The 17,475-nt window shown below is 35.5% G+C and overlaps 1 protein-coding gene across 1 annotated transcript in view; it reads right to left on the reverse strand.

Annotated features, from left to right (window-relative positions):
• Positions 1-11,315, reverse strand: part of LOC110791542 (cell morphogenesis protein PAG1) — a 28,762-nt gene extending 17,447 nt beyond the window's left edge. Inside the window, exons 1-6 of the mRNA XM_021996293.2 lie at positions 10,774-11,315; positions 9,479-9,597; positions 8,810-8,855; positions 3,691-3,763; positions 3,546-3,603; positions 926-1,021 (exon numbers count right to left, since the gene is read on the reverse strand). Of these exons, the coding sequence (XP_021851985.1) occupies positions 926-1,021; positions 3,546-3,603; positions 3,691-3,763; positions 8,810-8,855; positions 9,479-9,597; positions 10,774-10,869 (488 nt within the window). The 5' untranslated portion in view covers positions 10,870-11,315. The remainder of the gene's footprint in view (positions 1-925; positions 1,022-3,545; positions 3,604-3,690; positions 3,764-8,809; positions 8,856-9,478; positions 9,598-10,773) is intronic.
• Between the last annotated feature and the right edge of the window lie 6,160 nt (positions 11,316-17,475).

Genomic DNA, 17,475 nt, shown 5'->3' on the forward strand with positions numbered 1-17,475 from the left:
CATCCCCGATTGCTTGTCTGATATTATTTCCTAGACTACCCAAATATTTGCACATTTACCTTATGGGTAAGAATAGTTAAAGAATTTATTTTACACAGAGGACAAACTGGAAATTTACTGGGAATAGCTTATAAGTTTCCCAGAAATGGACAAGCAGATTGAAATGATAGGGAAGGGAGGCATTAAAAACTCCCAAAGACTAAAAACAAGAAAGATAGAATTAAGAGGCAGTTACTTAAGTGAAAGAAAAGGCAAGGAATGAAAGAAGGGAAAGGACGAAAAAGAACAGGAAACCCCCTTATATTGCCGCTACATTTTCTTAGGCAGGGGAATCATATGCCATTGTTTACAATTGGTTTAACGCACAAATAAACCTCGACCCTACTTCCATTGTGCCTCCTTCCTTTATTCATTGCTTCCCCTGTCTCCTTCCCTCTCTACCGATAATCTCAACAAAGAAGATGTATTTTCCCTTTTTTCCAAAAGACTAACACACCAAGTTACATAAACGTAGTTCATAGAAATACGACATCTATACCCCTTTACTAGTAATCTAATAAGCATAAAAATTAACACCAAAAATCTTTCAAATATATGATCTTATTCTACCATTATTTTTGTCTTTCTTTCTTTATGGTTGATCTTCATATCTACCACCCTTTTTAAAGTTAAAAGTAACTGACATAATGACATGTATCTAGATTAAGTAACAGCAAAATGTTTGAACTTCAAGTCAACACTCGGCAGTAATGTGATCTATTGTATAAAAGTATAATATCTACAACTTGTATTTCCGCATAATAGTGTTACCTTAGATATAAAAAGATAAATAACAAGCATGGAGACAAAAATATTGTGATAGTCCAACTACCAATCCACAGACAGGTCATAACCAAATACAACAGCAGTTAAAAACACCTTTTACCTTATACGAGATAACGCGCCTAAAAGTTGAGCAACATGATCCAACAGCAGCCCCCTCAAATCGACAAGGGATGGATATTCAACCTGGCTAACAACCCTGCCAACAAAATGATATTGATGAAGATCCCTTTTATGCAATATTACAGGTGATAATTATATAATTATCCTCCCCTTTCATATATGTAATTGACATGGTCAACAAAATAAATAAAAACCATTTAGAGTCACATTTACGTCTGGCAAATTCAAAAGCTAGGTATTCAACAAAATAAATTAAAACCGTTTAGAGTCACATTTACGTCTGGCAGATCCCTTTTATGCAACTCCATCACTTTTTCAAGATCCTAAAACAAAATCATGAAACTCAAAATATCATCAAATTAGCACATTTTAACTAGTCCTTCTGTTCTTGAATGTTAATCCTCTTTACGTGTTGAGTTGTTCTTTTTTATTACTCCCTTTTGGAATCTTTCTTTATTTGTCCAACATTTATCCCCATTATACCCTTATAAATGTCTAAATGGCTCACTTGTTTACTCCCAAATAAACTTTGATGTCCAGTAACCCCTTAATTGTTTATCTCTCCTACCCATATGGGTTAGATTCTATTGAGATTCATGTGGCAAGTGTACTTATGATGTACTCCCTCTGTCCCTAAATGTTTGCCCCATTTGACTTTTCACAATCTCCAAGACGCGAATTAAAAAGTAAATATCTCCGATTTCATACGTACAAAAATTATAAAAATTTGATATTCCAAAAAATATATATTGAACCGAGTATAACAAGATCTCACATGACCATGTTACTTTTTATAGGTTAGTGAGAATTAATGGTCAAACTTTATAAAGTTTGACCCCAAAAAATGCAATTGGGCAAACAATTAGGGATGAAGGAAGTATTGTCTTAGATTTCAAAAGTGACTAAAATTCAAGAAAGGAGGGAGTACATAAAAACATTAAAAACACAACAAGAAGGCTTAAAAGACACTTCGGAGCCGTCTGTATAATAGTTGAACGGAACACCCCCGTGAGGGGGTCGAAAAAGCGCGAGGCTAATGCGTGACCTTGTCCCTCGTGGGTGTGACGATTCTTTTTATTCAATCAAGTGTAATTGGATTTCCTGTGAGTATACACCCAATTGACTAGTAATATAGGAGTCGCCATTCAGTTTTTAACGACAATGAGAAAAACTGACAAAAATCCGGTTATCGTGACATAAAGGGAGTGCAATTATGTTTGACCACGACGGCCGTAGGTTCCCTTGTGATCCCTGGTGTGGGGATCTCTCAATATACACCCGCAAGGTAGAGATTGAGGGTTCGGGGGACTGTAACTACCGAGAGGAGTATTTCGCTCGTCGATAACTCCAGAGGCAGGATATCTTTACTAGCTCAGCATAAATAATTGAAGGGACATGCGTTAACTATTAAACTAATCTGAGTTGATTTTAGCAATATGCAACATATAACACTAATTCGATCGTGATTATCTGATTTAAGTAGCATTAAGGGACCTAGCATGATAATCCGATTTCCCAAAAATATTATATTTGTTAGGCGTGATAGAACAATCAGATTAGGTTAGTTTAACAGTTAATAAAAAGGGCGAGGAAAGCAGTTAAATCATCGAAAAGGGACACATTACGACGCACCCTTGAGAGGTGCGTCACGGTTCTCAGAAAACTAACCACTTTGACTTTGCTATTTCTCCTTTTTATTTAACGAATCTCAATTATGGGACAGGATACGTTCTGTTCGATTTATGGATCGATTGCGACAGAACGCGTGAACAATTTCGCAGCGAGAGGCTTGGGCTAAGGGTTAGAGTCAATACTCAGAATATAATTATGTGTTGTTGTGTCTTTTCACGTCGAACTTAGGGGTCTATTTATAGGAAAAAGTGGCGTAGAAAGATAGTTTTTTAGGAATTTGAATACGAAACGGATTAGGAAAAGAATCCGTCCCAGGTATTTTCGGCGCCCAGCTCTGGGCGCTGGAATTTTCGGCGCCCAGGGCTGGGCGTTGAAAATAGGGTCTGGCAGAATTCTTTGTCAGATTGGACTCTAGAGTACGGAGTTCATTAAGAGACTTAATCGAGTCTTTTAGCGCGTATCAATTTTATGACGGAATGCGTCTGGGCCCGTTACGAACTCTAGGCTCGTTAGGATTTTAATTAATACGTAACTCTTATTTCCGAATCATATTAGGAATAGGACTCTCGCAGTTTTCTATCTCATTTAGGATTTATGTTGGAATGTAACACCTAATTCTGACAGGTTTCTATCTTTTATGATTTGCCACTTTTAGAAGCTACATTTTACGGCAGTTACTATTTTTAGCATGTTTCCATAAATAGCAGGTTTCCATAAATAGCAGGTTTCGGGTGAAATGAAATGGGGAATCGAGATTCGTTTATTTTATAGGAGATGCGTTGTCAAGTGGAGATTTACGCTTTCATCATCGAACCTTTCCCTTGCAGGAACGGGGACAAAAGTAGGTGTCTACACCCCCCAAGAACATTGACAAATAAATACTTTCGAGAATACAAAGGATGATGATGAACAAGTGTTCCTCAGACTCTCGGAGGCATAGGTTAGTATATTATCCACAAAGATCTCACCTGTCAGCATTGATTAGCCAGTCAAACACAAAGTTCTCAAGCCCAGACCAAAGTTTCTCTGCACAAAGGGCAAGCTCCAATTACATCTCTAAGAAATGTTAAAAGGGCCCCAAATTCAAATCGAAGGGAAAATGTGTGAAGTTACCTGTAAGTCCTTCTGGAAGACAGCACTCCACAAAACGAATGCATGCTGAGCAAAATATGCATTCCACTGCAAGCTGAAAAAAATTTAGTGCTTAAGCAATACGTAGCTAACTGGTTAAAAGCCTAAAAAGACACACGATTATGTAACAAATGTGAACAAGGAACCTTGTTTGATTTTTATCATCCATTTTACTAGTACATTAAGCTGTCTGCTACTCTGCACTATAGAACATTCTTGATCCCAGAGGAAAAAAAGGAGCAAATGCTTAAGGGAAGTCAGCTATCACTATCCTTATTAAAAAATAAAAATAAGAAAGGCAACTACCACGACTATTATTAAAAAAAGAAAATTTAACAAAAAAAGATCATTCTACAAAACAGCGATCAAGGAATATCATAGTTATCATCCATCAGTCACAACACAAGTTATCTAGAATAACTAGGAACATAAAGTCATATACTACGATTACTACCTCTGTTTTATCCTATCTACTCGGCTATTGTAGAAACAAAGAGAACTCAAGAAAGGGGTCACTCATATGAATATTTTCACTTTTAACAGGAGAGAGAGTATGTAGATATTCATTAAAATAGGGTTCCACTAGGTGGAATAAGAGATGATACAAAAAAATTGAAAAAGTTTGCATAATGAGGATAAAGTATAAGTTTGGTAGAACTCATAAAATCTGATGGAAACGGAAAGTGGGTAGAATTCAGGAAAACAGACGCAATAGATGATAATAGGCGTGATTGCATCTCTATCCTTTCCGTCCATATTCCATAAACATATCCAGCAATAAGCTGAACTGTTGCACCTCCACACCCACAAAAAAAATTGGATTGCATCGCACAAAGAGCATATAGTTTCCAGACTTCTATAAAATCGAACCACAAGTTCCTCCAATGACACTTAAATGCTTCCTCTCAATTCTAGTGACCTAAAATATAGATAATAAGATCCAGTTCCGTTTCTCTTATGCTTGGTTTCGTATTTCTTGGATCAACACACTAGAATGACAAAAGCAGCGTTTGTTCTTATTTTCACTGTTGTTAGGTTGGGACAAGTTTTAATGTACTATTAACCTTACACCAGATTAAAGGAGACCAGAAGAGGTTCGTAAAATAAATTGTGGAAAAGAGGAAGAAGCAAAATAATAATGTCAAACCACGATACGGTGACAATCTCATCCCTCAATCATATGCTTATTCTAGAAAGGTTCTAGAACTTTTATATAGCACTCAACGCATACCAACAATTTTAGATAAATTAACGGTAACGGAATGGAAAAATGGGTGGTTTTACGATGGAATGTCTCGGGAAAACATTTAATATTCTATGAAGTGCAAAGGTAATGCGTACTAAGGTAAGTTACTTTTACCTGAAAACCCGTTATCCTGAACTTATTGGCCTCTATCTGAACTTTTTTTTTTATTGTAAACTAGTTGAACAACCGCGTCGCGGTAGTCAACTTGGTGTTTTATGAGAACAATATACTACGTATGTTTCTTCTATTTTTTAGTAAAAAAAAAAATTCATGTTCCTTAGAGTTGGTTGTACTTTCTTTTTTTCAATTTTTAGTGCTCTGTAGTAATAAAACTTGAATTATTTCTCGTCTCAATTTGAAGTTAAATTTTTTTTAAGGTTAAGGTTATTACATTTTATCAACGTATGTAAAAGTACTTTACTCTATTATCAAAATCAAGTATATACACACAAGAATATAATATTAACAATCAAAATATACTTCATATCACTAATAAAACAAATAACTAATCTGATAAAATAATTGTATATGAATATTTTTTAATGTACTTTTTTTCAAAAATATTGAGTAAATCTAGATTTATTTAATTAAAGTTGTTCTCATACTTATAACCTTAACTACATGCATAGTCTTGGAGGAAAGAGCCGAAAGACAACCCCCCATCCCTCCTCCCCTCCCCCGTCCAACTATATAGATGTGATGTAATTGTGAGTTTGATGATGATAACCTACAATATTATTAACTCATCTATAAAATTATGTCTACTTTGTGTTAGACCATTTACATTCTTGACCTTTGATCAAGTACATATAACTTCTCTTTCACATTTTTCCTTCTTCCACCTCTTCCATTGACTTGACATACATCTTAGTCGAACTCCTTTTTCTTCCATTGTCTTGCCTAATGGTCACAAAATCCCTCTCATTTACTTTATACATACTCCATTTTTAATTATCTCCCATACACAATACATAGTACTAATATTGCCTCCATTATGGGATTTATGCTTTTCGCATTTTATCGCTTACCAGGGATTTATGTTTTTCGGATTTTAGGGTATATGATGTTTGTTCTAACAATTTGGAACAAATAGTTAGTCAGTTGATAAATCCTACTGGTATTCTTAGTTTTGTAAGAAGTTTGAATGATAAGGGCAACCATTTCTACAAAAATAATGTTACTGGTTTGGCTATTTCAAAATACTATTTTGCTATCAAGATCTTGTCATTTGTATTGGTGAGTAATGATGAGGATAAGTCAGTTTTCTTGGGTCTTGTTGTGTCCCTTAATTTGAACTTCGGTGCTTGTTTTATCAAGGAGAAAGATAGACTTTGATAAAGTAGGTCAGTTAGCACAGAGGTATTGTGTTATGACCCTATTAATATGAAATCCTTCTTTAGGAGGGCGGTTGCAGCTATGGAGCTTAAAAACTCAAGTTAGCTTTCAAGGATCATGCACACGCACTCAAAATTGACCATCAAAATCGAGAATTTTAGCCAAAGCTTAACGAGGTGACTTCTTTATTGGATTGGTCTCCAGATTTTGTGGAAGACGCACTTGAAGTAGTTCAAGCGTAGGAGTTGTTTAAGGGTAGTGCCCAAAATGAGAAGAAGGGGGAAAGAAGAATAGAAGGAAAGAAGGGGACAAAAAAAGGAAGGAGGACATACTCATAAGTCACAAGTGTTCGGGTGTTAAGAAAAACACCAAGATGGAAAATAATGTTGTAAGCAAATATTTAGATGTGGAGGGTAAAATCAACCCTACCAACCAAGATCACACGTCAAACGTTATTGATAACAATTCAGTTCTGAAGTCAACTTCAGAAATGAAAAACGAAAATCAAATGACGTATTAGCCTTAAACTAATGAGAATTACCCTACTTAACAAAAAGAATATAAAAAATAAATCGTTAATCGCACTTAACTGTCATAGTTTACGAAACATTTTCAGGGACGGAAAACAAAATTCTAAACTTTCCCTAGGCAAAAGATGATAAAGATTTTGCTAACGAGAGAGCCCAAGAATAGTTTGATACTCTAAAACCTGATTTTGTCCCCCAATTCTCTTATGTAATGTGGTTTTTTCCTTCTTCAAAATAATACTCCTTCCATATTTTAATATGAATTACAATTACTATTATCGCTCGTACTTTAATATGGAGTAAGAGTAACGATAATATTTTTGTTATGATTTTACATTTAATAATATATTTCTCTCCTCTTATGGTGCCCATTATCTCCTCTCACGTCATTTTCTTTGAATAATTTAACAACCTCATTAACTTTTCTTACAATTGTTTATTATATTGCCAATATCCCCACTTGCATCTTACTTTAATAAAACCAACTCACGCTCCTAAAACCCCATACCGGTCACATTGTAACATAACTCATACTATTAAAATATAGGGGGAGTACTTCGTTTTTTAAAGGTTTGAATCAGTAATTCATTTGCTTTACAATACATATTAATTACACCATTTCTATTGTTGGTATAGGTTCTTACACTTTTTGTATGTATATCTATCTATACTATAGGTACTTTTAAACTAAAATTGGATACGAGTAGTGTCCTCCCGTCTAAAAAAAAAAAAAAAAAACTAAACACTACACGTCTTTATTCGGTGTCACAACATTTACATGATATAGTGGCCTCATGACTCATGACAAAGTATCTTATAAATAGTAATTCAAAACAGATTAATTAATGGTCTTAGTTTCTCCACTGTTTACCAAAGAAATTATCTCAATACTAATTCATTTGATGGTCAACTTATAGTTTATACAAATATTTGGACTTGATGACGTCGAATCGGGGAGTAATAAAAAATATGTACAAGTTTACATTAAACTAATATTTTTGTCATCATAAAAGCTTGAGGATTCTATATTTATTATTATTAAATCGTTCTAATTATTTAAATACTCTATCGGTTCTCGAATATTAGTTATTTTTTGAATCTTGCCACTATTCACAATTGAAGAAAATCTTCTAATTTTTTTCAAATACGTATTTCAAAATATATTCATGTGAGATCTTATTTTGTTCGTCTCAATGCGTACTTTAACAATATCAATTTTTTTTAACATTTTTAACGTACTTATTTGGAGATATTTACATTTAAATATTAGTTGAAACGGGTGAAAAAAAATCAAAAGGAGACTAATATTTTAAAAAAGGAGTAAAAGATTATTTGAAATTATAATAAAGTTTATTATTAAAAAGATGGGATCATGAAAAGGGGTATAATATTTTTGACAGATGGCCATAATATTGCCAAACGATGTTGGCCTGCAGTTGCAAAATACGGAGTAACCGGGTAAGAAGGGAGTAGAAAAAAGGGGATATTGAAAGCATTTATAGAAAAGACAGCACTGTAGCAATGACCTTTTCACTCAAACCTTCAATTCTCTTTTATATATAGTGTATGATAAACACAGTAAGTAGCCCTAATCTGATATTGATTTTTCTTAAATTTTGTTAAAGGTGAAATAGAACAAGGCCTGCATATCTAACAAAAAAAATCCATTTCATCACAACATGCTTCGAATTTGGCATTGTTCACCAAGTCAGACTCCACCAACTTGGAGAAAATGATTTCTTGGCCTTTTATAATTCATGTGCCAAAGGAACAGTAACAGCAACAGCAACATTATTCAAATAAGATGAATTCATAATCGACAATTCGCTTTATAATGTATATCAGAACCAACACTTTAGGATTATGCATGTTGCAGAACCTACGAGACACTGGCATTGAGGATTTCAATTTGTTAATTAGATGGGCTGCACATTACATCTACTTCATGAAATTGGTAACTTCAATTAGTTTTACTGAAATGAAAGTAGCAGACCTTTCTTTGAAATGTAGAGGCATCATTCGCACCCTTTGGGGATTCACTGCACAATGTGTAGGAAACATATTACATCAGTAACAGCTAGAAATCCGCCAGGGGGAAATCATTATTTCACAAAAAGATAGTCAAAAGATGGCACTATTACACCCACAGATGATAACTTCATGTTCTAGACACTAATTATCAAAACAAAACAAAACAAAAAAATCTTCTCAACCTACATTTCAAAGTCGTTTTATAAAGATGCAAGTGGAGTAACAATTTATACATATAGTTGGATGTGATTGGATCTGCATGCATGGAAGTTACCTAAGAAGCAGCCAAAATTCAAGAAAATTGTTTTGAAGTGATAATAACTTAACAGGTTAAATTACCAGATTTCAAATATGGTTATTTGCAGTGTGTCATGCCAGTTGGAAAAAGGAACTAACAAGGGGGGAAAAGATAGAAAAAGATATCTAAACAAATTCAAGTTTAAAGACAAGATAACGGGCCTAACAGGGTGAACCCTAAGAATGTTAAGAGTGTCTTCCAACCACAATGTTTTAAGCCCGTTTAGACTGCAAAGCCATTTGCTAAGTGAGATGAACAAAAGCACTTGAAATTACAATGTATCAACTCCATGACGAACAAAATTGTAGTCAACAACTTATGATAAAAACTAACCTCTCTCTCCACCTAAGAAGAGCTTCCAAAAGAGGTACTGGTGTATGTCGAGCAACCATAGCAAGGGAATCCAGTACTTGGTCATAGGCTGGATCAGATGGACTAAGGTACTGTCCATCCTACAAAATTTACCAAAAACTATCAGTTATTAGTAGCAAATAACTTCTCGGTGTTCTCACAGCCTCTATTTCAAAATAATAGGGCATATTCTGATTATTGAATAACTTAAGAACATTAATTTGAACAAGACCGTATCGATCTATACGATTAACAAAAGGTTCTTACAGCCTGTTTGGTAGGCAATACTGAATGGTTGTAATGGGATTCATGGGAATGAATTTGTATTGTAAACTTGTGAGAAAAGTCATATATCAATGCCCATGGCAATGCTGATTCATCTCAAGTATCTCATTTTCTCCATAAATCTCCATCACCACTTAGAGAGTTAGAGATCCTATAGGGTGGGCATGAAAATTTATGAAGAAAATACAAGTTTGGAATGAGATTGCATTATCATGGACATTATCATATTACTTTCCTTAACAAATTACATTTAGATTCATTCACATTCCTGCCATTTATTACCGGCTACCAATGGGCCGTTAGAATCATCCTTTCTATATTTTTCATAAAAACAATTTTGAAAACTTAACGCATTCAAAGGGGTTATAAGTAAATGGTCAGATTTTTTTCCTGAAATTGACAGAGCAGTAAATACTTGAAGCGAACTCAGTAGAAGCAAGAAAACAACATCTAGAGATGTACAATTGCAACATTACAAAACAAATAAAATAGAATCCACTGGCAACTCTCAAGAAACCCCATTATACAATATAATCAGCATCATGTTTAGAAAAATGTGTTGTTAAACCCCCCTTGCCCATAGGGTTACGAGTACTTTTCATGCTTTTGGGGTATTTTGTAGCTTATATAAATAGGAATTGAAAATTTCTGATATTCCAGACAGGAATTGAAAATTTCTCATATCCAATAAAATGGATTTCCTCCCTAATCTTCTCCAGCTCTCGAGGAGTTCAACAAAGCTACACTACGTTCAAGCCCATCACTTCACAGTAAATATCAGTATCGTAATCAAAATCATAACAAAACATGTAATAACTTAATACTCCGTACAGAATCCGCCAATAACCAGATTATAACCCTGAATACAACTAAATGAACTATCTAATTAAGCAAATAGGTATAAATATTAATTACAGTCATAGAAGTTTATTGCAAAACAATTTTAGTTTGAGCATGAAAAATGGAACAAAAAAATGGGATGAAAATAAAACCTGAGCTTGAGCAGTTTCAATTCGACGCCGCGCAAGCGGAAGAAAACGTTGGAGCAGGGCATCCACAATCAATTTTGCTGCACTGCCCGACTTCATTTTTGTTGAATTGCAACTTACATTCACTTTTCAATAAGTATAAAATTGAAATTTATCCAATTTTTGTGTCATAAAGATTTCTACTGGAATTGAAATTCCGACGAAATCATCAAAAATCGAGAATTTCGAACAATTAAAAGCGGTATTTTATTGTAGAAACTAACTTAGATGTATTGCCAGATCAGGAGGCCATAAGAATGGAGGAAAGAGAGGGTTGTGGAAACGGAAGCTTCGTGATTGCAGCGGCAGCGGCAGCGGCGGAGGCGGAGGCGGAGGAAACGGTGGCAGGGGAGGTGGAGAGAGAAAGAGAAACGGGGAGTGTCGAGTTGGCCGGGGGGTGGATCTAGTTGTAAAATAAGGTTAGATAGGCCGAAACATGGTGGTGGAAGTGTCTCTCGGGAATCAGGTTTCGGTCGACGTTGATGACACCACCACCGTTTTTTTTTTTTTTTTTTTTTTTTGGAAAGGCACCGTCTTTTTTAATTTTGTTTTTTTAAAAGAAAAGGAAAGTTAATTTTAAAAATATAACATTTGGGTGGTCGGTTTTAGAGCAAGTTCAATGGTAAGTTACAAGCTGGTGTAGTTATGTTTGTCATATCAAATTTCAAGTTACTATTGATTTAAGCTAAAAAGTTTCATATTGGTTGACTATAATTAGGGGTGTGCACGGGCCGGTTCGGACTGTAAATTGGACCGGAATCGGTCCGAAATTGGACCGGACCAATAGATTCCGGTCCAGCCCTCGGTCCTCGAAAATATACGATTTTCGTTTTCTGGTCCGATAAACCCATAATTTTTCGGTCCGGACCAGTGACTCGGAATATGATTTTAAAAATATTAAATTTAAGGTAGAAGAGCCCAACTTGTAGCCCACTATATTAATCTACCCACACTAAAAAAAACACTTTGGATGTTTTTTGTATGTCATTGCCCTTTATCCCCTATAAATTAAGCTTATGATGTGATGTATGACATACTTAAAGAGAAATATAGGTTGTAAAAACATAAAATTGTAAAAACAAATTGAGTTTAAGATTGTAAATCGCAAAAATTAAAAGAAACAGGTCCAAGCCGATCCAAAACCGGACCGGACCTAAATTTTCCGGTCCGTTCCTCGATCCGTGAATTCTGAAAATTCCTGTCCACCGGTCCAACCGATTCCGGTCCGGTCCGGTTTTGGACTTGACCCCTAACTACAATAAGTTGTAACTTCCCATAATATTTAATTTGAACAATTTGTTTTATTTGATCCAAAATAAATTATTCAATATCCAACATAAATATATTTTAATCATAACGTATTTTCGGATAAATTGTTCCCAATATTATGTTGGACTCCACTCATTTCACGGATATATTAGTTGAGTATTACTGTAACTCTATTAAAAGTATAGCACTCTGTTTTTTATGCAAATATTAGTGTACTCTGTTTTATTCCGCAAGAAATGGATGGACCACATTTTAAAAAGGAAAAAAACAGAAACAGCGCTTGAGTTTCACGTACCAATATATTTTTGTGTTGTGTTTCACGTGTGAGTCCGGGTGATTCGTCTTTTCTCCCTTTCTTTTTTCAGCTAGCTGCCCAAAATAACTACAAGGTTTAACAGTTGCTTATGTCATTTGTGTACCAATTGTTAACTACCTGCTCACATGTTTTTTTGGGAGCAGGTCCCTTTTTAAACCACGTACTGGAGTTGCTCTTAGAACAGTCTCACAGTTTGACTAACTACGAAAAATCATACCAGCTTTAAAAAGTATCTTATTGAAATGACCTTTAACCATTACAAGTTAACATGACACGTGTTTTTATATAAATAGTCAAAGTGTGTTTTAAAAAAATAGCAACACCCTTATTCTTTTCTTCCCACGCCCCCTTCCATGTCGATCATCCCCTCTTTCTTTCTTCTCTCCTTCTTCTCTTCCTATATCCTCTCCGGCCTTTACTGTTTCGACCCCTTTATCTTTCTTCTTCCTCGAAATCAATGCAGAGAGAGGTTGGAAAGACAACTTTGACAACCATTTATTCCATTTCGATTAGTTAAGCTAGGGGTTTCTAAACGGAACCCATGTCCCTTATCAAAATCTTAATTTTCGACGCCATTTTCATGTCCTTGTTATTATTCCAAGAATCGTTGCTCTATTTTTTTTAGCTATTCAACGGAGGGATCCACAATTCTAGCTAGTGGTTCACCTTCGATTACCACATTTCTAACAAAGGAAGCATCTTTTGGATTGTTTGATCATCCAGTGGTTAATTCGGGCACCTGCTGATTTGGATGACATGATTAGCCAATAGACTAGAAATTAAGTCTATGGTCTGAAGTTTATCTCCAACATTTGGTTGGATTGTAGTTTTTTGTTTACTTTATGTTGTGGTACTGGTGGTAAAATGTTGCTACTTCTTTCAAACTTAGCTCAAATTGTTGAGGATCCTAAATAACTGAAACTATTGTGTTACTCCCTTGTAAACTTGAAAGTTGAGACATGAGTTTTGGTTCTACTACGAGAAGTTTCCACCGCCTTCAGTGAGTGGACTAATCTCACGCGGGAGTTTGCATGGTGTTGTTCCTGATTTTGGTTGATGACACACACATTGCAAACTTCCTAATTAAAGTTGTTGATTAATTGTAACACCCCGACAATTATCTCTTTTCTAAAATAACCTTTTAAATATAAAACGTAGAGAATTATCAAGGCATTATCGCCCGTGTGAAAACGTAACGGCTTATTCAGAATTTTGCAGCGGAAAACATAAAACTAACTTTTAGGTTCATAAATAATGATTACATATTGAGTCCAAAACCAATTAACGGAAATAAGGAAATACGAATAGTACGTCAAATTTCAAATCCAAGTTAACAAACCAAATCACTTAATAAAACAAATATAACTACAATCTCTCTAATCCCGATCCCAATGATGCATCATCTTCAAACCCCTGTAGATGGGCAACGCTTATTGATCCTTAGAGACTGCTCACCAAAGATGGGTCATCACAGGATCAATAAGGCATAGCCATGATCAACACACACAAACAAAGCACGTAATCAGCAAAGCTGAGTACTACATACTAAAACAATAATAAGCCTAACATGATACTATTAAACGAACAACCCTAACATGATACTAATGAACATAAACAAGGGCAGACAAAACATGGTAGTTTGACGACCATACTTGACCAGACTAGACTAGGCTAGACTTTTAGCAATAATATTATTTTAGTTGAAATAGACAATGGACCGAGTTGTCCGTCCGGCAGTCTTCACTAAGGAAGACGAGGTACGGGCGCGACTCCGTAACCTCAGAGACCTGCGATATCGAGGAACATTTGAATAAAAATAGGACACGGTGATCAATCCGGTCCGAGATAAAGGCCATGGGCTACCACCATGAACCCCAACTCCTGTTTGTCCGTCACTTTAGACGTGCACAGTCTAAAGCTATTGCTACTCGGTTTCACTTTACACGATTTACAAATTGAAACCCTGTTATGACTCAACAATCACATAAGGCATACAATCCACATTTATTCACAACTGTTTTTATCTTGGAATTAAGTAAGTGATCACAAAGGTATCAAACAAGACTCATTCCAATTAAATCTAACCTTTCCTTTGATACTGATCAACCCCTCTATATGGGTATAAGGTTTCAACTTACTAAACAAGGTCCTCGGCCCTCATAAAGTAGTGAAAAGCTAAAAGGGAACAACAATCAACCGATCTGAATCAATATATACAAAGTAATCTAGTGTTCCCAACCAAACATGTTTGCATCAATCATCCATACTATTATAATTCTCATAATTCAATAGGTTCAATATGTCCGTCCAACAGTATTAAACATGCAATTTCAACATAACCAAGTTCAACAACAATCTCAACACAACCAAGTTCACCAACAAATTCCACATGGTTTCAACAATTAGCACACATTCCAAGCACACAGGTATGTACGTACCTTGTGTAAACAAACTGATAGGCCACTTTAACGAATTCAAAAGTCGCCTACAAAGAATTCTCCGCCTAAAAACAACCAATAAAATTCCCCAATCAATTTCTAATAATTTACAGAAACACTAACGTACTCTAAAAACATCCTAAACATATTTAGAACGTTCCCCAATGACAACACTTAGCTACTAAACCTCCTAGCATAGTGATTACTACACTAATGATCACCAATTATCATAAACTCCAATAAAGCATCCCTTTTTAAAATTCCAGCAATATAAAATAGTTTAAAACTTCGCCAAACCATAATTAATATGCTTAAAATCATAAAAACAATAACCTTAATAATTCATAAACATCATACCATGATTTTAAAACTATTAAAACCTTAAAAAATCATGCTTTAATAATTAAAAATCATTATTTCAATGCAATCGCATAATCCGGAAATTAAATTTATTATTTAAACATAATATATAATCTGAAAATATAATTAAATCATAATAACTTATAATTTAAATTCAATAAACATGAATTAAATCACTAAACTAATTTAAACCCTAACTTATATATTAATCAACCAAAACTGAAAATAATTAATTTATAATATCAATACCAAATCTGAAAATTATAATTTAACTATAAAGATTAATAATTTAATCCAAGAAAGATAAACAAAAATCAATAAACTTAATTAAAACATTTAAATAACTTAGGGTTTAAGAAATAACCAAAAGGAGAGGAGGAGAGAGACTGCCGGCGAGCAGGGGCACGGCAGCGGCGGCGAAGGCTGGGCGGCGGCGCGGGGGCTGCGCGAGCAAGGTGGTGGTGAGAGCTGGTGGTCAGCGACGTGGCTGTTGGCTCGGGAAACAAAACAACGAGTGATAAAGAGAGTCACGCAAAAGGAGAACGAAAGAGAAAGAAAGAAGGAGAAGAGGATGAAGCGGTGGCTTACCGGCGAGGTGGTCCGGCGGCCTTGGTGGCGTGCTCGTGGTGGTCGGCGACTGGGCAAAGAGCAGTGAAGGCGGGAGAGAGAAACGGCTGAGGGTGTACGTGAAGTTGAAGGAGGATGGGTTTGCTTTTTTTTTCTTTTTTTTTTCTCTTCTCTTTGGTTTCACGTGAATTGGAAAAGGGGAGGGAGTATTTGTTTTGGGTTTTATTGGTTTGGGCTTTATCCAATTGGGCTAGGAGTAGGATTTGGGTTGTTGATTCCAAAATGGTTGGATTGTTTTCTAATTTCAATCGAACGTGATTTCAAAATCCGAATTCGTTTTAACGTAAAATTAAAAAATAAATTTTGATTTCATAAATCATTAAAATATTCAAAATGTAATAAAATAATTATATTTTAATTACATATTCATTTCTAAATTTCGTAAATTACATTTAAATATATTAAATGTACGTTAAAATATATAAATAAAATATAATAAAATTACGGGGGATTACATTAATGTTGACAGTTAAGTAGTTGAGTGTAAGGTTATGATACATATGACAATTCATAAATCATGCGGAAAAAAACCATTAAGCCAGGAATACATATTATTTACACATAATCATTTAGCATAGTTTAGATGCATACTCTTTGTTGCGTGCCTTCCCTAGCTGCGCCCGAACCGAACAAGAACAAGTCTTTAGGACTCCAAGTGTCGTCCCTCCGTAGATAGTCCACAGCACGTCCGGATCCGCCTTAAGATTGACCAACTAGAATCGCCCTTAAGGTACTCTGAATTTTCGGCATTATAGGCAATTGTATGACTGAATTTTGCTCTCAAAAACTCACTTTGAATACTTGAATGCTCGATGTAAATATGTGACCCTAGGCACCTATTTATAGAGTTATGGAAAAGGATTTGGAATCTTATTAGGATACTAATTTATTTAATTATAATCCTACTAGGACTCTAATTAAATAAACTAAATCTTTTAGGATTAGATTTAATCATATGACAAATCCCGGTAGCTTTAGGATTCGAGTAGCACACAAACACACACGCACGCACAGCAGCCCACGAGGGGCGCCATGCGCGCGCGCGCAGCCCGCGAGCTCGCAGCCCACTGCCGCAAGCCCACACGCTGCCGTAGCCTTGGCGCGCGCTGGGCCTGCCTTGCGGTGGGCCTGGCGCAGCCTTGGCTGGTGCGTTTGTGGCGCGCTGGCTTGCTGGGCGATGGCCCGGCTTCGTGCTGGGCCTTCGTCTGGCAGGCCTCGTCCGATGCTAATTCGTACGATACGCTTCCGATTAATTTCCCGATTCCGGAATTCATTTCCGATACGAACAATATTCAACATTTCCGATTCCGGAATCAATTTCCGTTTCGAACAAATATTTAATATTTCCGTTTCCGGAATTATTTTCCGATTCCGATAATATTTCCGATTCTGACAATATTTCCGTTTCCGGCAATATTTCCGATTCCGACAATATTTCCATTTCCGATAATATTTTCCGGTACGTACCATGTTTCCGTTTCCGGCAACATCTACGACTTGGATAATATTTATATTTCCGATACGATCCATATTTCCGTTTCCGGCAATATCATCGTTTCCGGAGTATTCATTTCTTGCCTGTGACGATCTTAGCTCCCACTGAAACCAAGATCCGTCGGTTCCGAATATTCATAGATGGAGTATTTAATGCCATTA

This window comes from Spinacia oleracea, chromosome 3 (assembly GCF_020520425.1).
Source record: "Spinacia oleracea cultivar Varoflay chromosome 3, BTI_SOV_V1, whole genome shotgun sequence".
Taxonomy (NCBI): domain Eukaryota; kingdom Viridiplantae; phylum Streptophyta; class Magnoliopsida; order Caryophyllales; family Amaranthaceae; genus Spinacia; species Spinacia oleracea.